Below are 25559 nucleotides of genomic sequence, written 5' to 3' on the forward strand. Positions count from 1 at the left end.
AAGGACGCTCGGTGGGCGGAAGGACGCTCGGTGGGCGGGGCTTATCGCCGTCTGCAGCCCAAGCTCACGGGACACGACTCCGCCCTGTGGGCGGAGCTTATCCCGGTGGGCGGAACTACGACCTGAGAGAGGACCGTTGGCTGGCTCCCTCATTCCGGAACTTCCTGGATCCTGTGCGTACAGCTGGCGTTACGTGGAGCTTATACCCCTGCCCGAGGGTATCGGAGGACTGGTGAGAGATTAATAAAAAAAATTTTCCGGCGCGCTGGCGTGAAGTTTCTGAGGATTGAGACGGGATTGGCCGTCCGCGCGCTGCTGCCGTCGGGAGGCTCCGTTCCGTCGTCGCTCGCTGCCTTAGGCAGCCCTACTCGGCCGCAGGCCTGCTGGCTCAGGCCTAAAACCCCCATGCCTGCTGGGCCTTCAGCCCACGGCAGGGTACCAGTTTTGGGTTGTTCTGTTGTCACCAGTTTCCACGTGGTTGTTAGAGAAAATCCCTATCCCCTACCCCCACAGCTAGGCTCTCACCTTCTCCACGAACCTTCCTCGAGTCCCCAACTCGATTGGATCTTTCCCTTCTGTGACTCCACTCGTATGCTGTCAGTTACAGCACCTATCTTTATGTTTCTTGTGTTTGTATATGTTTCATATGTATGTATATAGGTTCTGTACCACACTTGGTACATAGTAATTGATTAATGAATACTAGATGAATGGTTGGATTTTGGTTACTTATTGGAAGGATTTTAGATTATTTAATTTAGGGGTGGTTTATGTGTATTTTCTGCTTCTATAATAATCATGTATTTCCTACTGTGTTCTTTTTTTTTGCGGTATGTGGTCCTCTCACTGTTGTGGCCTCTCCCGTTGCGGAGCACAGGCTCCGGACACACAGGCTCAGCGGCCACGGCTCACGGGCCCAGCCGCTTCACGGCATGTGGGATCTTCCCAGACCGGGACACGAACCCGTGTCCCCTGCATCGGCAGGCTGACTCTCAACCACTGGGCCACTAGGGAAGCCCCATTTTTTTATTTTATTTTTTTTTTAAGAAGAAGTTCTGTTGGGGTTCGGAACCATTGCTGTCTCTCTTGTTCCTGAGGCTAGACATTGAAGGAGGAGAGATACAATGTGAGCAAAGGGAAGAAAGGAAGAATGTGCAAGGTGTCTTCAGGGAGTGATTAGTAGACTAGAGTAGGTATAGAGAAATAGCAGGAGATACCTTTGACAGATTTATGCTAGAGTCAGGTTTCCAGCAGCAATATGTCAGGACAAAAACCTTGTGGGTTGGAGGAGCCACTGAAGGATTTTAACATTGGGACGGTTCATTTCATACCACTACGCAGGATAGACTTGAATGCATGTGGCTTAAGCCAGGGGTTGACAGTCTTTCTGTAAAGGACCAAATAGTAAATATTTTAGGCTTTGCGAGCCACAGTTGTCGCAGGAAAGCAGCCACAGACAAAACATACATAATCGAATGGACGTAGCTGCGTTCTAATAAAACATCATTTACAAAGACGGGTGCCTGACCTGATTTGGTCCATGGGTATACTTTGTCCCAACCCAGAGTCAAACCAAATAGTCGTAGGGACTAAAGCAGTAACCCAGTCCTGAACTAGGCAGTAGCAAGTCATGTTTTTGTACTGCATTTGTATTTATATACGAGAGGCCACATCACATAATGAGAGCTCAGGATCTAGTCTGCTTGGCTTTGAATCTTGGCATTCTCTGGCTACTAGTGCAACAATGGGCAGATTAACTTCTCTTTGCATCAGTTTTTTTTTTTTTTTAATCTGTGTAATGATAATAGTACGTCCTACGAAGTGTTGTTGTAAGGAGTAAATTAGTCAAAACACATAAAATGTTAGCATAGTGCTGTACATGTAGTAAAAGCTCAATAAAGCTTAACTATTAATATTTTTTAAATTGTCCCTCACGTGCATTGTTAAAGACAGGTTTCAGAGATGTTTCTCAAGTAGAATTTATAGGCTTAGTGTGTTTAGCTATAGAACAGAGATGATACGTACAGTTTTTAGGCAAGAGCCATTCACATAGAGGTGATGCGGAAGTCATGAAAGTAATTTAACGCGGGGGCTAGGAAGTGTAAGCTTAAGTAGTGGTTTTGAGGAGGTGCGCACAGGAGTGAAAATGGGACAAGTAAAAAGGAATGAAAGAAGGAGGGAGAAGAGAGTCAGTCGTAGAGTATGAAAGGAACCAGAATGGAATAGCAGTATGTAAACTATCAGAAGGATGGATGGTGATGGTTAGCATTGTCAGATGCTGCAGAGAGCTGAAAGAAAACAACTGTTGTGTTGAGAATATTAATTAATGAATCTAACTGGCAGAAATTAATGTGGAGCCTCTTATGGGCCAGGTGCTGGAGATGCAGAAAAGAATTAGCTACACACTCTGCACTGAAACAGAAAAATCTAGTAGGACCAAAAGGACATGGAGATAATTTTAATACAAGCAGCAATTTTAAAAATAATCAGGAGGAAGGTGGAACTTCTTAGATTTAATTGGTACCTTTACTTCCAAAACTTAAATTGATTTACAGTTCATAAACATGGGCAACTGAATTGAGCTCCTTTTCTTTCTTGCCTAGACAATGGCCAAGAACAAACTAAGAGGACAGAAGTCCAGGACTGTATTCCAGGTAGCCAGCCGAAAAAGCTTTAAGGTTAAAAATAAAGCAAAGCCAGTTACCACTAATCTGAAGAAGGTTAGTATCACTTAAGCACTCTGACTTTATTGTTTACAAGAAAAGCATAATTGTAAAGCTACTGAAAAACTGAATGCTAATATTTAAAACAGGTTCTTAGCCTTTCCTACAAAAGCAAGATGATTGTTAAACATTTGTTTCAAAAAAGAAACAACGATGCAGAAAAATAACCTCCCTTTCTTGAATTCAAATGCAAAAGGAAGAAGGCATTTTAACTGCAAATGTATGAGGCTCCAAGTAACAGTTTTAATAGTTTTCTCAGAGCCTAGAAATCATAAAAAACCATGGTATGGAAAAATTATCTCTAAACTCATATATATTCAAGAAGCTTTCAACAGAGCCAAGACATGGAATGTCAGTCAACACCCATTCTTTTTCTTCTCAGTAAATCTTATTTCTCTGAAGATATCTATAGCTCAGATAAGAACCTAAAAATAGAAGATAAAATATTTTGTTTCTTAAAATACAAAATTTGAAAAGAAAGGAGTTGCTTTATCTTTTTTTCAAAATATTTGGGGAATGGGAAAGTTCTTCAAGATTAAGTAGACTCCTTAAGACAATTATTCAAGAACATGTTTTCAAGCTTAAGTAGTAGGTGGAGTCCCCTCTAGAGGACTTAGTAATTATCATAATGGTCCATAGAAATGTAACATTTTATCTTTCAGTCTTCATGAATTAGCTGAGTTAAACTTTTTGGTGGAGCAATTTCATGACTTTGGAAATGCTATAAAGGAAATAAAGCTGGGTGATATGACTGGGGTTTGGGGGTGACAGTTTTAGATAGAATTGTCTTCAGGGTTGACATTGAAGCCAAGACCTGCCTGACAGGAGCCAGTGATGCAAACTGCTGGGAAGTGTTGGGAGCAGCATGTTCTAGGCAGAAAGAATAGTGAGTGCAGAGACCCCCAGCTGGGTGAAGGCTTGGTGTATCTGAGGAAAATTATTTTGTTTGGATAGGAAGTCCTAGAAGCTCTACGGTTGCTAATGGAAAAGATCTGTGGGTAGGCAGCGTGGTTGGAGAAAGTATCGAACACTTTTCTGAGAAAGCAGCCTAACTTAGGGGGAGGTCGCACGATCGCCAGGTACTATATAAATGGTAAATTGAAGTTGGTGGCCACGAACTTAAAGTGAAGCCAGTCAGCCAGTTATGATTTTCTAGAGCTTCAGTTTTGGGCTCAGAAAAGGCTGATACCTGAGTTTAACTAGGTTGGCAGGGAAGTCTGATTGAGGGAGAGAAGGGAAGTAGAGTTAGGGTGTGAAGGAGCGACTGATCAGTGGTCATGGAATCTGTGCAGGCTAAAGGAAAAAGCGGGGATATGAACATGTGAACAGTAGTGAACTTGGTGGGAAAAGATTTCAGTGAGATTTAAGAACTATTAATAAAATAAGTGAATAGAAGGATAGGAGGTGGTGCGGTAACAGGTAATGATGCAGCCTAAGGTAATGCATGAGAGTCATGGCAAGGTAGGTCGTGGAAAAGACCCCTGGAGGTGAGGACCTGAAGAGATTAAGAAGCCATAGGATAGGTTTTTGTCGTAGCCACTAAGCAGCGACGCCAGGCGTGAGAGGGGTCAGTGAGCCATGGTCTGAGATCTTTCACGAAGGAGCAAGTAATCACGGTGTTGGTAGGTGACAGTAATGAGGACAGGGGTGTCAGAATGTCCTGATGCATAAGATGCAAAAGAGCCAAAAGTGTTGAAGGAAAAATGGTTGGGGAGCAGCTGTGAAGAACAAGAATACCACCCCCACCTTTGAGATTCAAGCGAGGACGGCTACAGGGGCCGCTGTCCTCAGGAGACTGCCAGGCACTTCCATCAAGGAAGGATTCAGAGACGTACTGTTAGAAGGACACTGGAAGCATGCCATCCAGGTTCCTCATTTTACAGATGAGAGACGATAGCACCGTAGCTTAGAAACATAGTGGTCACGTATTTTGGCCCGTTTATTCCAGGAAAGTCAAGGTATGAGGTATATCCACATAATTCTTATCTTTAAAAAGACAGAACCTTTTGTCTAAAATGTCCCAATAAGACTGTAAGAATTTTAGGGTAAATTGTCTCCATAAATTGGTAGGATTGATAAGAGTTTATAGATTTGGGGGGTAACAAGATTAAATTAAGGTAGCCTATATTTTTATCCTTAATGGTTGTGAGACCATGGATTAATGCTCTTTTTCTTTTTTTAAAAGATGAACATCGTGAATGATGAAAAAGTTAACATCGTGAATGAAGCTTTTGTATATTTGCAAAAGGTAGTTGCATGGTTCGTAAAAGACCTTTCCCTGGAACCTGTGCAGAAACAGCTGGTGAGTGGAAATCACTTCCTTTCGTTCTGGCTAATAAACTCCAAATTTTCAAAGCCTGTATTGATTGTCATTTTTAGTATTTGGCTCTGTAGTATGTATAGCTTATTCAGACTTTAAAACATTGAGTCTAAAATGTGGGAATTTATTGTTCTATTTCCAAAAGTACAACTAGAAGAAATTATATTGAATAATAGATTGTATGTCGGTAGATTATGTCATTTTTGTTTGCTATTGTTATCTAAATTTTTAAATGTAATTTTCTCTCCAGATTCCTGAGCAGTGTCATGAAAACGAACCAGTTGATGTTGATGAAGCTACAAGATTAATGGCTAAGTTGTAATACACTGGTGATGCATCAGATTCTCCAAAAAGACCAATAAATTAAATGCTTTATACAGTTTTATTTTAAAAAATCTTGTTAATGTACAGGCATTGGCACATTTTAAAAACAAACTACATAAACAGATCTTTCCTATAACCTAGGAAAGTGGAATGTCAGAAGTCAACAAAATGTGATAAACTTATAGTGCTAAAACAGAAGGCACTTCACAAAATCTGTTCACTGAAACAGTTAACATGTCCTAGTTTACACCCTTCACTTTATAAGTGGCAGTGAATGTCTGGATCAGAGGGTACACAGAAAAATGGACAGTCTCGTGGCAGTAAAAATGTAAGACAAACAAATGATGAGCCCTTGGCCAACTTCTTTTGTTTTTGATGACCTTAAGTCTACTTTAACTTTCCTCTCATATAAGGAAAAAAAAAAAAAACAGAAGGATTCAGAATGGGAGGGAAAGTTGAAATTCCAGAATGTAATTACTTGAGGGTAGGGAGTCGGTGTATATGAAATCACTTTTTCCCCTGAAGCAATCAGAATCCTTTGTTCTTATGGTTGAAGTTTTGTGAAGTGAAAAAGGAAGTATTAGGGAAGAACATTTCAGAATCAGTGAACTAAAAAGGCGTTACATTCATTATTTTAAATACTTAGGTTATTAAGACGTCTAAAATGTTACACAGTTAGAGGTAGATAACAGTCCCAAGTTTCCATGGAATCTAATAATTTAGTATCTGGACATCAAACAGATCACAAACTCCTTCATTATCATCTAAATTAAAGTTGTAGTCATCTGCCGGGGTCGGAGAAAGCCGTAAAAGCGGAAACACTGCAAGCAAAAAATAAATTCAGTGTTAAAGATGGTTTCTACCTACAGGTAATGATGTCTAACATAAAATACTATCAAAAACATCAAGCCAGGGCTTCCCTGGTGGCGCAGTGGTTGGGAGTCCGCCTGCCAATGCAGGGGACACGGGTTCGTGCCCTGGTCCGGGAGGATCACACCTGCCGCGGAGCGGCTGGGCCCGTGAGCCATGGCCGCTGGGCCTGCATGTCCAGAGCCTGTGCTCCACACTGGGGGAGGCCACAACAGTGAGAGGCCCGACTACCGCAAAAAAAAAAAAAAAAACCAAGCCAAATTATGTTTCCCATGTTATACAGCAAGTTTTTTAAAAATATGTAATAGGAAATGTAATGATCAAAATAATGACTTGTATTTTGTGTATATTTTGATAGATTCTTCTTTAAAGACATTTTATGCATTGATTATAGGTGTTAGCTTGAGAAACAAGTTAATTTTTATTGGTTGAACTTGTCACTAAAATTTATGATTCAGAAACACTGGTCAAAGTATTTTCTCTGATCTGCTAAATAAGCTACCACTTTGAAAACAGAGAAAGGAACTAGACATAAATTAATAACTATGCTGAAATTCTCTGCTTTTATGGAAGTGTCTGATAAATGTCTAAGTGGTTACTGTGCCATTGGCTAATTTAACAGCTGCTACTTCCTAGGTCTCGGCTATACGTATTTGTTAGGAGCCAGGACTCTGAATCCAAGAACTTTTAGAAAGGTGAGGCCCAGAGAGTAACTGCTAAAGTAACTACCATATTAGAGCTAGTTGATTTTTAAGAATTATTTCAGATTAGACGATGATGTGGCTAATCTTAGTAATACTGACTTCACATTGGCAGCTTGAAATTGGCCATGGGAGGAGTATTTACAAAACTATGTTTTCACATTTCCTCTTGACTCAGATACACTGTTTTACTCTTCTTGGCCAAATTCTTCAGGTGTAAAAAGGGCTAGTATGCCAACAATTCAGAAGTTGATTCAGTAAAGGTGATAAGTATCCCCTTATGAATTCTTTTTCCTCAAAAGGCAGGCAAAATATTCTGAAGGATGCCTATAACTTACTATGAATCATTATAGTACATTAAGCAGTTAAAAAATATAGGTTCTTCATTTCTTTTAAATCATGTGCCACTCATAAATTCTAGAAAAGCCTTATTGATGTATAAGGTTATATTTATTAAATTTTTTAACTACTTAACCATCAGAAGACATTAACTCATCAATGATATCTCCACTAATAGATCCCGCTGGAAAGAGAAATGTGATATAGAGCTTTTTACACTTCTCTTTATATATTTTAGCAGCAAAAAGGCAGTTATATTTAAACAGCATATATTTAAACACAGTAGATATTAAGCACAGTTATATTTAACATCAGCATCTTGATTAAAAGTACGAAATTAGGGCTTCCCTGGTGGCGCAGTGGTTGAGAGTCCGCCAGCCAATGCAGGGGACACGGGTTCGTGCCCTGGTCCGGGAAGATCCCACATGCCGCGGAGCGGCTAGGCCCGTGAGCCATGGCCGCTGAGCCTGCGCGTCCGGAGCCTGTGCTCTGCAACAGGGGAGGCCACAACAGTGAGAGGCCCTCGTACCGCAAACAAACAAATAAACAAACAGACAAAACACAAAAAAACCAACAGGGACCTCCCTGGCAGTCTAGTGGTTAGGACTTCGCCTTCCAATGCAGGGGGTGTAGGTTTGATCCCTGGTCGGGGAGTTAAGATCCTACGTGCCTCGCAGCCAAAAAACCAAAACATAAAACAGAAGCAATATTGTAATAAATTCAATAAAGACTTTAAAAATGGTCCACACACACACACACACACACACACACACACAAACTGAAAAAACGTAAATAACCCAATAAAAAAAAAAAAAGCAATGTTTTCGTTCAGATAACGGAGAAGACAAGGGATGGATATTTCTTCCATCTGTGGCTGAATCCAAGGACTCCAATGATATCACCAAGGTCCTGTGTTCTGTTGTTCAGCTCTGTGTTCTTTTGCATTGCTCTTATTCTCTCCCACTGCAGTCAGGCTTCCCTCAAGTTGCTGGAGGAGACGGCAACTAGCAGCCTCAATTTCACATCATCCTAGCACAGGGATACTAAAAGCAAGAATTGTCTCCACTAGCTCTGGCTGGAAAATCTTTAGACGAGGACTGTAATTACTCATTCAACCAGGATCACTTAATGGGAGAAGAGTGGTTCCCCAGAGAGGGATGCTGAGCAGATAATGAATGTCCTCTGAAGTGGGTATTTACTGAGCAGCCATCTACATATGGGAGAGGGAGGCACAGAGACATGAAGTAACTTTTCCACAGTCACACTGTTGGTAGGTAACAGAAGTAAACAGAAATCATGTCTTCTCACTCATACCTCATAGAGTGCCTCTGCTCTTGCCTGTATAAACCATGTTATTCCCGTGGTGTAAGTATCCCTATCTCACCATTTCCAAATGAAAGCTAGGCCCGTAAGTCTTCATAAAGACTATAATATCATTCCATTGCATCTATTTCTTTGTCTTCTGCATATACATCAATAACTTCACATTCAAGGAACCATAATTATACTCACCTTATTAGCTTCAGTATTCCTGGATAACTCTGGCCTCGTGAAAGAATCTAACGGTTTTCTGTCGCTTTGATGTTACTTTGGTCTTGTCGCCACACATTATGGGCATTTTATAATGCATTTTAAGGTGTTTTTAAAAGTCACTCTTTAGAAAAAATACAGAATTTTTAATACAATTACATTGACAAGTAATTATTCCTCATTGCTTAACGTATTCTCTAATTTTTTGTGATGGACATAAACAATAAAATGATTTACTGTAAAAGTGGTTCATCTTTCTATAAGCAGGCAAGTGCCTGATTTTGCGGGAAGAGGACTTGACCGACGGCCAGCCCACGTGGATTCTAGTTTGGCTTTGTCAGTTACTAGTTGTGTGGATACCGAAAATGGCTTAGACTCTGAACCTCAGCATTCTCACTTGCAAAAGGGGAATGCTACCTTGGCCTTATTTTGATACTTAGAGCAGAACTCATGTACCGTTACCAAAGTGATATAAAAATGTCAGTACTTCTACATTTGTTTAAAAGCTGGCTTTCCCTAAGACCGTGACAAAATAAGGAGAGAGCATGTGAAAACTGTTACCTTAGTGGAAAGATCCTCTTGGAAGAAGTGATTCGATTTTCTAGAAAACTCATCCTAGAACACCTTAACTGGGAAATATACACACACAGAAATAAAACTGGAAGGCAAAAATATTTCTTCTAAGATTTTCTAAAGTTCCCTGATTCTTGTTTTACAACTTATTGATATTTTCTTGGGCCTCTGCCGTGCTGTCAGAAAGTCTCATTTTGAAGCAAGGAAGCTTCAATGAGAAAAGCATTTCAACTTTTAGCTCACTACAAATTTTTCCTTGGGAGATTATAGTTCCAGATCTACTCCAGACATTAGGTTCTTTGTTGCTGCAACCAAACCCGGACACCACCCAGAGGTGCGCAGCGCCACCTCCCGGGAGCGCGGACAGAGCCAGCCAGCAGTAAGCGGCTGAGGGCCGACCACCTGTGTTACGGTCCGTGTGGCTCTGGTGACTCAGACACTTCGGGTGGTTTCTGTACACATACCCCTGCGAGCAACTGCAGACTTAGCCACGTCTTCAACGCCTCAGCTGAGTAGAGGTTCCTAACTAAGCGAACGGCAAAGCATGTTCACAGGGCGGGTCCTGTGTTTAGGGAAGGATGCTCCACGGCTGAGATGGTTCTGTGGACAGGACTACTTTAGGTGGGTGGGAACAAGCCCGTGAGCGGAATGACGCTCGGTGGGCGGAAGGACGCTCGGTGGGCGGAAGGACGCTCGGTGGGCGGGGCTTATCGCCGTCTGCAGCCCAAGCTCACGGGACACGACTCCGCCCTGTGGGCGGAGCTTATCCCGGTGGGCGGAACTACGACCTGAGAGAGGACCGTTGGCTGGCTCCCTCATTCCGGAACTTCCTGGATCCTGTGCGTACAGCTGGCGTTACGTGGAGCTTATACCCCTGCCCGAGGGTATCGGAGGACTGGTGAGAGATTAATAAAAAAAAATTTTCCGGCGCGCTGGCGTGAAGTTTCTGAGGATTGAGACGGGATTGGCCGTCCGCGCGCTGCTGCCGTCGGGAGGCTCCGTTCCGTCGTCGCTCGCTGCCTTAGGCAGCCCTACTCGGCCGCAGGCCTGCTGGCTCAGGCCTAAAACCCCCATGCCTGCTGGGCCTTCAGCCCACGGCAGGGTACCAGTTTTGGGTTGTTCTGTTGTCACCAGTTTCCACGTGGTTGTTAGAGAAAATCCCTATCCCCTACCCCCACAGCTAGGCTCTCACCTTCTCCACGAACCTTCCTCGAGTCCCCAACTCGATTGGATCTTTCCCTTCTGTGACTCCACTCGTATGCTGTCAGTTACAGCACCTATCTTTATGTTTCTTGTGTTTGTATATGTTTCATATGTATGTATATAGGTTCTGTACCACACTTGGTACATAGTAATTGATTAATGAATACTAGATGAATGGTTGGATTTTGGTTACTTATTGGAAGGATTTTAGATTATTTAATTTAGGGGTGGTTTATGTGTATTTTCTGCTTCTATAATAATCATGTATTTCCTACTGTGTTCTTTTTTTTTGCGGTATGTGGTCCTCTCACTGTTGTGGCCTCTCCCGTTGCGGAGCACAGGCTCCGGACACACAGGCTCAGCGGCCACGGCTCACGGGCCCAGCCGCTTCACGGCATGTGGGATCTTCCCAGACCGGGACACGAACCCGTGTCCCCTGCATCGGCAGGCTGACTCTCAACCACTGGGCCACTAGGGAAGCCCCATTTTTTTATTTTATTTTTTTTTTAAGAAGAAGTTCTGTTGGGGTTCGGAACCATTGCTGTCTCTCTTGTTCCTGAGGCTAGACATTGAAGGAGGAGAGATACAATGTGAGCAAAGGGAAGAAAGGAAGAATGTGCAAGGTGTCTTCAGGGAGTGATTAGTAGACTAGAGTAGGTATAGAGAAATAGCAGGAGATACCTTTGACAGATTTATGCTAGAGTCAGGTTTCCAGCAGCAATATGTCAGGACAAAAACCTTGTGGGTTGGAGGAGCCACTGAAGGATTTTAACATTGGGACGGTTCATTTCATACCACTACGCAGGATAGACTTGAATGCATGTGGCTTAAGCCAGGGGTTGACAGTCTTTCTGTAAAGGACCAAATAGTAAATATTTTAGGCTTTGCGAGCCACAGTTGTCGCAGGAAAGCAGCCACAGACAAAACATACATAATCGAATGGACGTAGCTGCGTTCTAATAAAACATCATTTACAAAGACGGGTGCCTGACCTGATTTGGTCCATGGGTATACTTTGTCCCAACCCAGAGTCAAACCAAATAGTCGTAGGGACTAAAGCAGTAACCCAGTCCTGAACTAGGCAGTAGCAAGTCATGTTTTTGTACTGCATTTGTATTTATATACGAGAGGCCACATCACATAATGAGAGCTCAGGATCTAGTCTGCTTGGCTTTGAATCTTGGCATTCTCTGGCTACTAGTGCAACAATGGGCAGATTAACTTCTCTTTGCATCAGTTTTTTTTTTTTTTTAATCTGTGTAATGATAATAGTACGTCCTACGAAGTGTTGTTGTAAGGAGTAAATTAGTCAAAACACATAAAATGTTAGCATAGTGCTGTACATGTAGTAAAAGCTCAATAAAGCTTAACTATTAATATTTTTTAAATTGTCCCTCACGTGCATTGTTAAAGACAGGTTTCAGAGATGTTTCTCAAGTAGAATTTATAGGCTTAGTGTGTTTAGCTATAGAACAGAGATGATACGTACAGTTTTTAGGCAAGAGCCATTCACATAGAGGTGATGCGGAAGTCATGAAAGTAATTTAACGCGGGGGCTAGGAAGTGTAAGCTTAAGTAGTGGTTTTGAGGAGGTGCGCACAGGAGTGAAAATGGGACAAGTAAAAAGGAATGAAAGAAGGAGGGAGAAGAGAGTCAGTCGTAGAGTATGAAAGGAACCAGAATGGAATAGCAGTATGTAAACTATCAGAAGGATGGATGGTGATGGTTAGCATTGTCAGATGCTGCAGAGAGCTGAAAGAAAACAACTGTTGTGTTGAGAATATTAATTAATGAATCTAACTGGCAGAAATTAATGTGGAGCCTCTTATGGGCCAGGTGCTGGAGATGCAGAAAAGAATTAGCTACACACTCTGCACTGAAACAGAAAAATCTAGTAGGACCAAAAGGACATGGAGATAATTTTAATACAAGCAGCAATTTTAAAAATAATCAGGAGGAAGGTGGAACTTCTTAGATTTAATTGGTACCTTTACTTCCAAAACTTAAATTGATTTACAGTTCATAAACATGGGCAACTGAATTGAGCTCCTTTTCTTTCTTGCCTAGACAATGGCCAAGAACAAACTAAGAGGACAGAAGTCCAGGACTGTATTCCAGGTAGCCAGCCGAAAAAGCTTTAAGGTTAAAAATAAAGCAAAGCCAGTTACCACTAATCTGAAGAAGGTTAGTATCACTTAAGCACTCTGACTTTATTGTTTACAAGAAAAGCATAATTGTAAAGCTACTGAAAAACTGAATGCTAATATTTAAAACAGGTTCTTAGCCTTTCCTACAAAAGCAAGATGATTGTTAAACATTTGTTTCAAAAAAGAAACAACGATGCAGAAAAATAACCTCCCTTTCTTGAATTCAAATGCAAAAGGAAGAAGGCATTTTAACTGCAAATGTATGAGGCTCCAAGTAACAGTTTTAATAGTTTTCTCAGAGCCTAGAAATCATAAAAAACCATGGTATGGAAAAATTATCTCTAAACTCATATATATTCAAGAAGCTTTCAACAGAGCCAAGACATGGAATGTCAGTCAACACCCATTCTTTTTCTTCTCAGTAAATCTTATTTCTCTGAAGATATCTATAGCTCAGATAAGAACCTAAAAATAGAAGATAAAATATTTTGTTTCTTAAAATACAAAATTTGAAAAGAAAGGAGTTGCTTTATCTTTTTTTCAAAATATTTGGGGAATGGGAAAGTTCTTCAAGATTAAGTAGACTCCTTAAGACAATTATTCAAGAACATGTTTTCAAGCTTAAGTAGTAGGTGGAGTCCCCTCTAGAGGACTTAGTAATTATCATAATGGTCCATAGAAATGTAACATTTTATCTTTCAGTCTTCATGAATTAGCTGAGTTAAACTTTTTGGTGGAGCAATTTCATGACTTTGGAAATGCTATAAAGGAAATAAAGCTGGGTGATATGACTGGGGTTTGGGGGTGACAGTTTTAGATAGAATTGTCTTCAGGGTTGACATTGAAGCCAAGACCTGCCTGACAGGAGCCAGTGATGCAAACTGCTGGGAAGTGTTGGGAGCAGCATGTTCTAGGCAGAAAGAATAGTGAGTGCAGAGACCCCCAGCTGGGTGAAGGCTTGGTGTATCTGAGGAAAATTATTTTGTTTGGATAGGAAGTCCTAGAAGCTCTACGGTTGCTAATGGAAAAGATCTGTGGGTAGGCAGCGTGGTTGGAGAAAGTATCGAACACTTTTCTGAGAAAGCAGCCTAACTTAGGGGGAGGTCGCACGATCGCCAGGTACTATATAAATGGTAAATTGAAGTTGGTGGCCACGAACTTAAAGTGAAGCCAGTCAGCCAGTTATGATTTTCTAGAGCTTCAGTTTTGGGCTCAGAAAAGGCTGATACCTGAGTTTAACTAGGTTGGCAGGGAAGTCTGATTGAGGGAGAGAAGGGAAGTAGAGTTAGGGTGTGAAGGAGCGACTGATCAGTGGTCATGGAATCTGTGCAGGCTAAAGGAAAAAGCGGGGATATGAACATGTGAACAGTAGTGAACTTGGTGGGAAAAGATTTCAGTGAGATTTAAGAACTATTAATAAAATAAGTGAATAGAAGGATAGGAGGTGGTGCGGTAACAGGTAATGATGCAGCCTAAGGTAATGCATGAGAGTCATGGCAAGGTAGGTCGTGGAAAAGACCCCTGGAGGTGAGGACCTGAAGAGATTAAGAAGCCATAGGATAGGTTTTTGTCGTAGCCACTAAGCAGCGACGCCAGGCGTGAGAGGGGTCAGTGAGCCATGGTCTGAGATCTTTCACGAAGGAGCAAGTAATCACGGTGTTGGTAGGTGACAGTAATGAGGACAGGGGTGTCAGAATGTCCTGATGCATAAGATGCAAAAGAGCCAAAAGTGTTGAAGGAAAAATGGTTGGGGAGCAGCTGTGAAGAACAAGAATACCACCCCCACCTTTGAGATTCAAGCGAGGACGGCTACAGGGGCCGCTGTCCTCAGGAGACTGCCAGGCACTTCCATCAAGGAAGGATTCAGAGACGTACTGTTAGAAGGACACTGGAAGCATGCCATCCAGGTTCCTCATTTTACAGATGAGAGACGATAGCACCGTAGCTTAGAAACATAGTGGTCACGTATTTTGGCCCGTTTATTCCAGGAAAGTCAAGGTATGAGGTATATCCACATAATTCTTATCTTTAAAAAGACAGAACCTTTTGTCTAAAATGTCCCAATAAGACTGTAAGAATTTTAGGGTAAATTGTCTCCATAAATTGGTAGGATTGATAAGAGTTTATAGATTTGGGGGGTAACAAGATTAAATTAAGGTAGCCTATATTTTTATCCTTAATGGTTGTGAGACCATGGATTAATGCTCTTTTTCTTTTTTTAAAAGATGAACATCGTGAATGATGAAAAAGTTAACATCGTGAATGAAGCTTTTGTATATTTGCAAAAGGTAGTTGCATGGTTCGTAAAAGACCTTTCCCTGGAACCTGTGCAGAAACAGCTGGTGAGTGGAAATCACTTCCTTTCGTTCTGGCTAATAAACTCCAAATTTTCAAAGCCTGTATTGATTGTCATTTTTAGTATTTGGCTCTGTAGTATGTATAGCTTATTCAGACTTTAAAACATTGAGTCTAAAATGTGGGAATTTATTGTTCTATTTCCAAAAGTACAACTAGAAGAAATTATATTGAATAATAGATTGTATGTCGGTAGATTATGTCATTTTTGTTTGCTATTGTTATCTAAATTTTTAAATGTAATTTTCTCTCCAGATTCCTGAGCAGTGTCATGAAAACGAACCAGTTGATGTTGATGAAGCTACAAGATTAATGGCTAAGTTGTAATACACTGGTGATGCATCAGATTCTCCAAAAAGACCAATAAATTAAATGCTTTATACAGTTTTATTTTAAAAAATCTTGTTAATGTACAGGCATTGGCACATTTTAAAAACAAACTACATAAACAGATCTTTCCTATAACCTAGGAAAGTGGAATGTCAGAAGTCAACAAAATGTGATAAACTTATAGTGCTAAAACAGAAGGCACTTCACAAAATCTGTTCACTGAAACAGTTAACATGTCCTAGTTTACACCCTTCACTTTATAAGTGGCAGTGAATGTCTGGATCAGAGGGTACACAGAAAAATGGACAGTCTCGTGGCAGTAAAAATGTAAGACAAACAAATGATGAGCCCTTGGCCAACTTCTTTTGTTTTTGATGACCTTAAGTCTACTTTAACTTTCCTCTCATATAAGGAAAAAAAAAAAAACAGAAGGATTCAGAATGGGAGGGAAAGTTGAAATTCCAGAATGTAATTACTTGAGGGTAGGGAGTCGGTGTATATGAAATCACTTTTTCCCCTGAAGCAATCAGAATCCTTTGTTCTTATGGTTGAAGTTTTGTGAAGTGAAAAAGGAAGTATTAGGGAAGAACATTTCAGAATCAGTGAACTAAAAAGGCGTTACATTCATTATTTTAAATACTTAGGTTATTAAGACGTCTAAAATGTTACACAGTTAGAGGTAGATAACAGTCCCAAGTTTCCATGGAATCTAATAATTTAGTATCTGGACATCAAACAGATCACAAACTCCTTCATTATCATCTAAATTAAAGTTGTAGTCATCTGCCGGGGTCGGAGAAAGCCGTAAAAGCGGAAACACTGCAAGCAAAAAATAAATTCAGTGTTAAAGATGGTTTCTACCTACAGGTAATGATGTCTAACATAAAATACTATCAAAAACATCAAGCCAGGGCTTCCCTGGTGGCGCAGTGGTTGGGAGTCCGCCTGCCAATGCAGGGGACACGGGTTCGTGCCCTGGTCCGGGAGGATCACACCTGCCGCGGAGCGGCTGGGCCCGTGAGCCATGGCCGCTGGGCCTGCATGTCCAGAGCCTGTGCTCCACACTGGGGGAGGCCACAACAGTGAGAGGCCCGACTACCGCAAAAAAAAAAAAAAAAACCAAGCCAAATTATGTTTCCCATGTTATACAGCAAGTTTTTTAAAAATATGTAATAGGAAATGTAATGATCAAAATAATGACTTGTATTTTGTGTATATTTTGATAGATTCTTCTTTAAAGACATTTTATGCATTGATTATAGGTGTTAGCTTGAGAAACAAGTTAATTTTTATTGGTTGAACTTGTCACTAAAATTTATGATTCAGAAACACTGGTCAAAGTATTTTCTCTGATCTGCTAAATAAGCTACCACTTTGAAAACAGAGAAAGGAACTAGACATAAATTAATAACTATGCTGAAATTCTCTGCTTTTATGGAAGTGTCTGATAAATGTCTAAGTGGTTACTGTGCCATTGGCTAATTTAACAGCTGCTACTTCCTAGGTCTCGGCTATACGTATTTGTTAGGAGCCAGGACTCTGAATCCAAGAACTTTTAGAAAGGTGAGGCCCAGAGAGTAACTGCTAAAGTAACTACCATATTAGAGCTAGTTGATTTTTAAGAATTATTTCAGATTAGACGATGATGTGGCTAATCTTAGTAATACTGACTTCACATTGGCAGCTTGAAATTGGCCATGGGAGGAGTATTTACAAAACTATGTTTTCACATTTCCTCTTGACTCAGATACACTGTTTTACTCTTCTTGGCCAAATTCTTCAGGTGTAAAAAGGGCTAGTATGCCAACAATTCAGAAGTTGATTCAGTAAAGGTGATAAGTATCCCCTTATGAATTCTTTTTCCTCAAAAGGCAGGCAAAATATTCTGAAGGATGCCTATAACTTACTATGAATCATTATAGTACATTAAGCAGTTAAAAAATATAGGTTCTTCATTTCTTTTAAATCATGTGCCACTCATAAATTCTAGAAAAGCCTTATTGATGTATAAGGTTATATTTATTAAATTTTTTAACTACTTAACCATCAGAAGACATTAACTCATCAATGATATCTCCACTAATAGATCCCGCTGGAAAGAGAAATGTGATATAGAGCTTTTTACACTTCTCTTTATATATTTTAGCAGCAAAAAGGCAGTTATATTTAAACAGCATATATTTAAACACAGTAGATATTAAGCACAGTTATATTTAACATCAGCATCTTGATTAAAAGTACGAAATTAGGGCTTCCCTGGTGGCGCAGTGGTTGAGAGTCCGCCAGCCAATGCAGGGGACACGGGTTCGTGCCCTGGTCCGGGAAGATCCCACATGCCGCGGAGCGGCTAGGCCCGTGAGCCATGGCCGCTGAGCCTGCGCGTCCGGAGCCTGTGCTCTGCAACAGGGGAGGCCACAACAGTGAGAGGCCCTCGTACCGCAAACAAACAAATAAACAAACAGACAAAACACAAAAAAACCAACAGGGACCTCCCTGGCAGTCTAGTGGTTAGGACTTCGCCTTCCAATGCAGGGGGTGTAGGTTTGATCCCTGGTCGGGGAGTTAAGATCCTACGTGCCTCGCAGCCAAAAAACCAAAACATAAAACAGAAGCAATATTGTAATAAATTCAATAAAGACTTTAAAAATGGTCCACACACACACACACACACACACACAAACTGAAAAAACGTAAATAACCCAATAAAAAAAAAAAAAGCAATGTTTTCGTTCAGATAACGGAGAAGACAAGGGATGGATATTTCTTCCATCTGTGGCTGAATCCAAGGACTCCAATGATATCACCAAGGTCCTGTGTTCTGTTGTTCAGCTCTGTGTTCTTTTGCATTGCTCTTATTCTCTCCCACTGCAGTCAGGCTTCCCTCAAGTTGCTGGAGGAGACGGCAACTAGCAGCCTCAATTTCACATCATCCTAGCACAGGGATACTAAAAGCAAGAATTGTCTCCACTAGCTCTGGCTGGAAAATCTTTAGACGAGGACTGTAATTACTCATTCAACCAGGATCACTTAATGGGAGAAGAGTGGTTCCCCAGAGAGGGATGCTGAGCAGATAATGAATGTCCTCTGAAGTGGGTATTTACTGAGCAGCCATCTACATATGGGAGAGGGAGGCACAGAGACATGAAGTAACTTTTCCACAGTCACACTGTTGGTAGGTAACAGAAGTAAACAGAAATCATGTCTTCTCACTCATACCTCATAGAGTGCCTCTGCTCTTGCCTGTATAAACCATGTTATTCCCGTGGTGTAAGTATCCCTATCTCACCATTTCCAAATGAAAGCTAGGCCCGTAAGTCTTCATAAAGACTATAATATCATTCCATTGCATCTATTTCTTTGTCTTCTGCATATACATCAATAACTTCACATTCAAGGAACCATAATTATACTCACCTTATTAGCTTCAGTATTCCTGGATAACTCTGGCCTCGTGAAAGAATCTAACGGTTTTCTGTCGCTTTGATGTTACTTTGGTCTTGTCGCCACACATTATGGGCATTTTATAATGCATTTTAAGGTGTTTTTAAAAGTCACTCTTTAGAAAAAATACAGAATTTTTAATACAATTACATTGACAAGTAATTATTCCTCATTGCTTAACGTATTCTCTAATTTTTTGTGATGGACATAAACAATAAAATGATTTACTGTAAAAGTGGTTCATCTTTCTATAAGCAGGCAAGTGCCTGATTTTGCGGGAAGAGGACTTGACCGACGGCCAGCCCACGTGGATTCTAGTTTGGCTTTGTCAGTTACTAGTTGTGTGGATACCGAAAATGGCTTAGACTCTGAACCTCAGCATTCTCACTTGCAAAAGGGGAATGCTACCTTGGCCTTATTTTGATACTTAGAGCAGAACTCATGTACCGTTACCAAAGTGATATAAAAATGTCAGTACTTCTACATTTGTTTAAAAGCTGGCTTTCCCTAAGACCGTGACAAAATAAGGAGAGAGCATGTGAAAACTGTTACCTTAGTGGAAAGATCCTCTTGGAAGAAGTGATTCGATTTTCTAGAAAACTCATCCTAGAACACCTTAACTGGGAAATATACACACACAGAAATAAAACTGGAAGGCAAAAATATTTCTTCTAAGATTTTCTAAAGTTCCCTGATTCTTGTTTTACAACTTATTGATATTTTCTTGGGCCTCTGCCGTGCTGTCAGAAAGTCTCATTTTGAAGCAAGGAAGCTTCAATGAGAAAAGCATTTCAACTTTTAGCTCACTACAAATTTTTCCTTGGGAGATTATAGTTCTAGATCTACTCCAGACATTAGGTTCTTTGTTGCTGCAACCAAACCCGGACACCACCCAGAGGTGCGCAGCGCCACCTCCCGGGAGCGCGGACAGAGCCAGCCAGCAGTAAGCGGCTGAGGGCCGACCACCTGTGTTACGGTCCGTGTGGCTCTGGTGACTCAGACACTTCGGGTGGTTTCTGTACACATACCCCTGCGAGCAACTGCAGACTTAGCCACGTCTTCAACGCCTCAGCTGAGTAGAGGTTCCTAACCAAGCGAACGGCAAAGCATGTTCACAGGGCGGGTCCTGTGTTTAGGGAAGGATGCTCCACGGCTGAGATGGTTCTGTGGACAGGACTACTTTAGGTGGGTGGGAACAAGCCCGTGAGCGGAATGACGCTCGGTGGGCGGAAGGACGCTCGGTGGGCGGAAGGACGCTCGGTGGGCGGGGCTTATCGCCGTCTGCAGCCCAAGCTCACGGGACACGACTCCGCCCTGTGGGCGGAGCTTATCCCGGTGGGCGGAACTACGACCTGAGAGAGGACCGTTGGCTGGCTCCCTCATTCCGGAACTTCCTGGATCCTGTGCGTACAGCTGGCGTTACGTGGAGCTTATACCCCTGCCCGAGGGTATCGGAGGACTGGTGAGAGATTAATAAAAAAAATTTTCCGGCGCGCTGGCGTGAAGTTTCTGAGGATTGAGACGGGATTGGCCGTCCGCGCGCTGCTGCCGTCGGGAGGCTCCGTTCCGTCGTCGCTCGCTGCCTTAGGCAGCCCTACTCGGCCGCAGGCCTGCTGGCTCAGGCCTAAAACCCCCATGCCTGCTGGGCCTTCAGCCCACGGCAGGGTACCAGTTTTGGGTTGTTCTGTTGTCACCAGTTTCCACGTGGTTGTTAGAGAAAATCCCTATCCCCTACCCCCACAGCTAGGCTCTCACCTTCTCCACGAACCTTCCTCGAGTCCCCAACTCGATTGGATCTTTCCCTTCTGTGACTCCACTCGTATGCTGTCAGTTACAGCACCTATCTTTATGTTTCTTGTGTTTGTATATGTTTCATATGTATGTATATAGGTTCTGTACCACACTTGGTACATAGTAATTGATTAATGAATACTAGATGAATGGTTGGATTTTGGTTACTTATTGGAAGGATTTTAGATTATTTAATTTAGGGGTGGTTTATGTGTATTTTCTGCTTCTATAATAATCATGTATTTCCTACTGTGTTCTTTTTTTTTGCGGTATGTGGTCCTCTCACTGTTGTGGCCTCTCCCGTTGCGGAGCACAGGCTCCGGACACACAGGCTCAGCGGCCACGGCTCACGGGCCCAGCTGCTTCACGGCATGTGGGATCTTCCCAGACCGGGACACGAACCCGTGTCCCCTGCATCGGCAGGCTGACTCTCAACCACTGGGCCACTAGGGAAGCCCCATTTTTTTATTTTATTTTTTTTTTAAGAAGAAGTTCTGTTGGGGTTCGGAACCATTGCTGTCTCTCTTGTTCCTGAGGCTAGACATTGAAGGAGGAGAGATACAATGTGAGCAAAGGGAAGAAAGGAAGAATGTGCAAGGTGTCTTCAGAGAGTGATTAGTAGACTAGAGTAGGTATAGAGAAATAGCAGGAGATACCTTTGACAGATTTATGCTAGAGTCAGGTTTCCAGCAGCAATATGTCAGGACAAAAACCTTGTGGGTTGGAGGAGCCACTGAAGGATTTTAACATTGGGACGGTTCATTTCATACCACTACGCAGGATAGACTTGAATGCATGTGGCTTAAGCCAGGGGTTGACAGTCTTTCTGTAAAGGACCAAATAGTAAATATTTTAGGCTTTGCGAGCCACAGTTGTCGCAGGAAAGCAGCCACAGACAAAACATACATAATCGAATGGACGTAGCTGCGTTCTAATAAAACATCATTTACAAAGACGGGTGCCTGACCTGATTTGGTCCATGGGTATACTTTGTCCCAACCCAGAGTCAAACCAAATAGTCGTAGGGACTAAAGCAGTAACCCAGTCCTGAACTAGGCAGTAGCAAGTCATGTTTTTGTACTGCATTTGTATTTATATACGAGAGGCCACATCACATAATGAGAGCTCAGGATCTAGTCTGCTTGGCTTTGAATCTTGGCATTCTCTGGCTACTAGTGCAACAATGGGCAGATTAACTTCTCTTTGCATCAGTTTTTTTTTTTTTTTAATCTGTGTAATGATAATAGTACGTCCTACGAAGTGTTGTTGTAAGGAGTAAATTAGTCAAAACACATAAAATGTTAGCATAGTGCTGTACATGTAGTAAAAGCTCAATAAAGCTTAACTATTAATATTTTTTAAATTGTCCCTCACGTGCATTGTTAAAGACAGGTTTCAGAGATGTTTCTCAAGTAGAATTTATAGGCTTAGTGTGTTTAGCTATAGAACAGAGATAATACGTACAGTTTTTAGGCAAGAGCCATTCACATAGAGGTGATGCGGAAGTCATGAAAGTAATTTAACGCGGGGGCTAGGAAGTGTAAGCTTAAGTAGTGGTTTTGAGGAGGTGCGCACAGGAGTGAAAATGGGACAAGTAAAAAGGAATGAAAGAAGGAGGGAGAAGAGAGTCAGTCGTAGAGTATGAAAGGAACCAGAATGGAATAGCAGTATGTAAACTATCAGAAGGATGGATGGTGATGGTTAGCATTGTCAGATGCTGCAGAGAGCTGAAAGAAAACAACTGTTGTGTTGAGAATATTAATTAATGAATCTAACTGGCAGAAATTAATGTGGAGCCTCTTATGGGCCAGGTGCTGGAGATGCAGAAAAGAATTAGCTACACACTCTGCACTGAAACAGAAAAATCTAGTAGGACCAAAAGGACATGGAGATAATTTTAATACAAGCAGCAATTTTAAAAATAATCAGGAGGAAGGTGGAACTTCTTAGATTTAATTGGTACCTTTACTTCCAAAACTTAAATTGATTTACAGTTCATAAACATGGGCAACTGAATTGAGCTCCTTTTCTTTCTTGCCTAGACAATGGCCAAGAACAAACTAAGAGGACAGAAGTCCAGGACTGTATTCCAGGTAGCCAGCCGAAAAAGCTTTAAGGTTAAAAATAAAGCAAAGCCAGTTACCACTAATCTGAAGAAGGTTAGTATCACTTAAGCACTCTGACTTTATTGTTTACAAGAAAAGCATAATTGTAAAGCTACTGAAAAACTGAATGCTAATATTTAAAACAGGTTCTTAGCCTTTCCTACAAAAGCAAGATGATTGTTAAACATTTGTTTCAAAAAAGAAACAACGATGCAGAAAAATAACCTCCCTTTCTTGAATTCAAATGCAAAAGGAAGAAGGCATTTTAACTGCAAATGTATGAGGCTCCAAGTAACAGTTTTAATAGTTTTCTCAGAGCCTAGAAATCATAAAAAACCATGGTATGGAAAAATTATCTCTAAACTCATATATATTCAAGAAGCTTTCAACAGAGCCAAGACATGGAATGTCAGTCAACACCCATTCTTTTTCTTCTCAGTAAATCTTATTTCTCTGAAGATATCTATAGCTCAGATAAGAACCTAAAAATAGAAGATAAAATATTTTGTTTCTTAAAATACAAAATTTGAAAAGAAAGGAGTTGCTTTATCTTTTTTTCAAAATATTTGGGGAATGGGAAAGTTCTTCAAGATTAAGTAGACTCCTTAAGACAATTATTCAAGAACATGTTTTCAAGCTTAAGTAGTAGGTGGAGTCCCCTCTAGAGGACTTAGTAATTATCATAATGGTCCATAGAAATGTAACATTTTATCTTTCAGTCTTCATGAATTAGCTGAGTTAAACTTTTTGGTGGAGCAATTTCATGACTTTGGAAATGCTATAAAGGAAATAAAGCTGGGTGATATGACTGGGGTTTGGGGGTGACAGTTTTAGATAGAATTGTCTTCAGGGTTGACATTGAAGCCAAGACCTGCCTGACAGGAGCCAGTGATGCAAACTGCTGGGAAGTGTTGGGAGCAGCATGTTCTAGGCAGAAAGAATAGTGAGTGCAGAGACCCCCAGCTGGGTGAAGGCTTGGTGTATCTGAGGAAAATTATTTTGTTTGGATAGGAAGTCCTAGAAGCTCTACGGTTGCTAATAGAAAAGATCTGTGGGTAGGCAGCGTGGTTGGAGAAAGTATCGAACACTTTTCTGAGAAAGCAGCCTAACTTAGGGGGAGGTCGCACGATCGCCAGGTACTATATAAATGGTAAATTGAAGTTGGTGGCCACGAACTTAAAGTGAAGCCAGTCAGCCAGTTATGATTTTCTAGAGCTTCAGTTTTGGGCTCAGAAAAGGCTGATACCTGAGTTTAACTAGGTTGGCAGGGAAGTCTGATTGAGGGAGAGAAGGGAAGTAGAGTTAGGGTGTGAAGGAGCGACTGATCAGTGGTCATGGAATCTGTGCAGGCTAAAGGAAAAAGCGGGGATATGAACATGTGAACAGTAGTGAACTTGGTGGGAAAAGATTTCGGTGAGATTTAAGAACTATTAATAAAATAAGTGAATAGAAGGATAGGAGGTGGTGCGGTAACAGGTAATGATGCAGCCTAAGGTAATGCATGAGAGTCATGGCAAGGTAGGTCGTGGAAAAGACCCCTGGAGGTGAGGACCTGAAGAGATTAAGAAGCCATAGGATAGGTTTTTGTCGTAGCCACTAAGCAGCGACGCCAGGCGTGAGAGGGGTCAGTGAGCCATGGTCTGAGATCTTTCACGAAGGAGCAAGTAATCACGGTGTTGGTGACAGTAATGAGGACAGGGGTGTCAGAATGTCCTGATGCATAAGATGCAAAAGAGCCAAAAGTGTTGAAGGAAAAATGGTTGGGGAGCAGCTGTGAAGAACAAGAATACCACCCCCACCTTTGAGATTCAAGCGAGGACGGCTACAGGGGCCGCTGTCCTCAGGAGACTGCCAGGCACTTCCATCAAGGAAGGATTCAGAGACGTACTGTTAGAAGGACACTGGAAGCATGCCATCCAGGTTCCTCATTTTACAGATGAGAGACGATAGCACCGTAGCTTAGAAACATAGTGGTCACGTATTTTGGCCCGTTTATTCCAGGAAAGTCAAGGTATGAGGTATATCCACATAATTCTTATCTTTAAAAAGACAGAACCTTTTGTCTAAAATGTCCCAATAAGACTGTAAGAATTTTAGGGTAAATTGTCTCCATAAATTGGTAGGATTGATAAGAGTTTATAGATTTGGGGGGTAACAAGATTAAATTAAGGTAGCCTATATTTTTATCCTTAATGGTTGTGAGACCATGGATTAATGCTCTTTTTCTTTTTTTAAAAGATGAACATCGTGAATGATGAAAAAGTTAACATCGTGAATGAAGCTTTTGTATATTTGCAAAAGGTAGTTGCATGGTTCGTAAAAGACCTTTCCCTGGAACCTGTGCAGAAACAGCTGGTGAGTGGAAATCACTTCCTTTCGTTCTGGCTAATAAACTCCAAATTTTCAAAGCCTGTATTGATTGTCATTTTTAGTATTTGGCTCTGTAGTATGTATAGCTTATTCAGACTTTAAAACATTGAGTCTAAAATGTGGGAATTTATTGTTCTATTTCCAAAAGTACAACTAGAAGAAATTATATTGAATAATAGATTGTATGTCGGTAGATTATGTCATTTTTGTTTGCTATTGTTATCTAAATTTTTAAATGTAATTTTCTCTCCAGATTCCTGAGCAGTGTCATGAAAACGAACCAGTTGATGTTGATGAAGCTACAAGATTAATGGCTAAGTTGTAATACACTGGTGATGCATCAGATTCTCCAAAAAGACCAATAAATTAAATGCTTTATACAGTTTTATTTTAAAAAATCTTGTTAATGTACAGGCATTGGCACATTTTAAAAACAA

At 41.2% G+C, this 25559-nt stretch overlaps 3 protein-coding genes and 2 long non-coding RNA genes across 5 annotated transcripts; 3 read left to right on the plus strand and 2 right to left on the minus strand.

The window, feature by feature from the left end:
- The first annotated feature begins 89 nt into the window (after window positions 1-89).
- LOC309792301 (ribosomal biogenesis factor-like) lies at window positions 90-5438 on the plus strand. The gene is made up of 4 exons (XM_082601855.1): window positions 90-232; window positions 2604-2720; window positions 4909-5025; window positions 5294-5438. Exons 2-4 carry the CDS (start codon window positions 2607-2609, stop codon window positions 5363-5365), a joined length of 303 nt encoding a protein of 100 aa, XP_082457981.1. The 5' UTR covers window positions 90-232; window positions 2604-2606; the 3' UTR covers window positions 5366-5438.
- A 145-nt stretch (window positions 5439-5583) lies between these two features.
- Window positions 5584-10074, minus strand: LOC309792313. Its single transcript, XR_014291669.1, has 3 exons — window positions 9369-10074; window positions 7414-8931; window positions 5584-6188 (listed from the first exon to the last, which is right to left on the minus strand). It is a non-coding gene; the product is annotated as an uncharacterized lncRNA (long non-coding RNA).
- A 61-nt stretch (window positions 10075-10135) lies between these two features.
- Window positions 10136-15485, plus strand: LOC309792299 (ribosomal biogenesis factor-like). Its single transcript, XM_082601853.1, has 4 exons — window positions 10136-10278; window positions 12651-12767; window positions 14956-15072; window positions 15341-15485. The coding sequence occupies exons 2-4, from the start codon at window positions 12654-12656 to the stop codon at window positions 15410-15412; spliced, it is 303 nt and encodes a 100-aa protein (XP_082457979.1). The 5' UTR covers window positions 10136-10278; window positions 12651-12653; the 3' UTR covers window positions 15413-15485.
- A 145-nt stretch (window positions 15486-15630) lies between these two features.
- Window positions 15631-20084, minus strand: LOC309792314. Its single transcript, XR_014291670.1, has 3 exons — window positions 19409-20084; window positions 17460-18971; window positions 15631-16234 (listed from the first exon to the last, which is right to left on the minus strand). It is a non-coding gene; the product is annotated as an uncharacterized lncRNA (long non-coding RNA).
- A 91-nt stretch (window positions 20085-20175) lies between these two features.
- LOC309792300 (ribosomal biogenesis factor-like) lies at window positions 20176-25520 on the plus strand. Its single transcript, XM_082601854.1, has 4 exons — window positions 20176-20318; window positions 22690-22806; window positions 24991-25107; window positions 25376-25520. The coding sequence occupies exons 2-4, from the start codon at window positions 22693-22695 to the stop codon at window positions 25445-25447; spliced, it is 303 nt and encodes a 100-aa protein (XP_082457980.1). The 5' UTR covers window positions 20176-20318; window positions 22690-22692; the 3' UTR covers window positions 25448-25520.
- Window positions 25521-25559: the final 39 nt, after the last annotated feature.

This window comes from Mesoplodon mirus, assembly GCF_964341445.2.
Source record: "Mesoplodon mirus genome assembly, chromosome: 16".
Taxonomy (NCBI): domain Eukaryota; kingdom Metazoa; phylum Chordata; class Mammalia; order Artiodactyla; family Ziphiidae; genus Mesoplodon; species Mesoplodon mirus.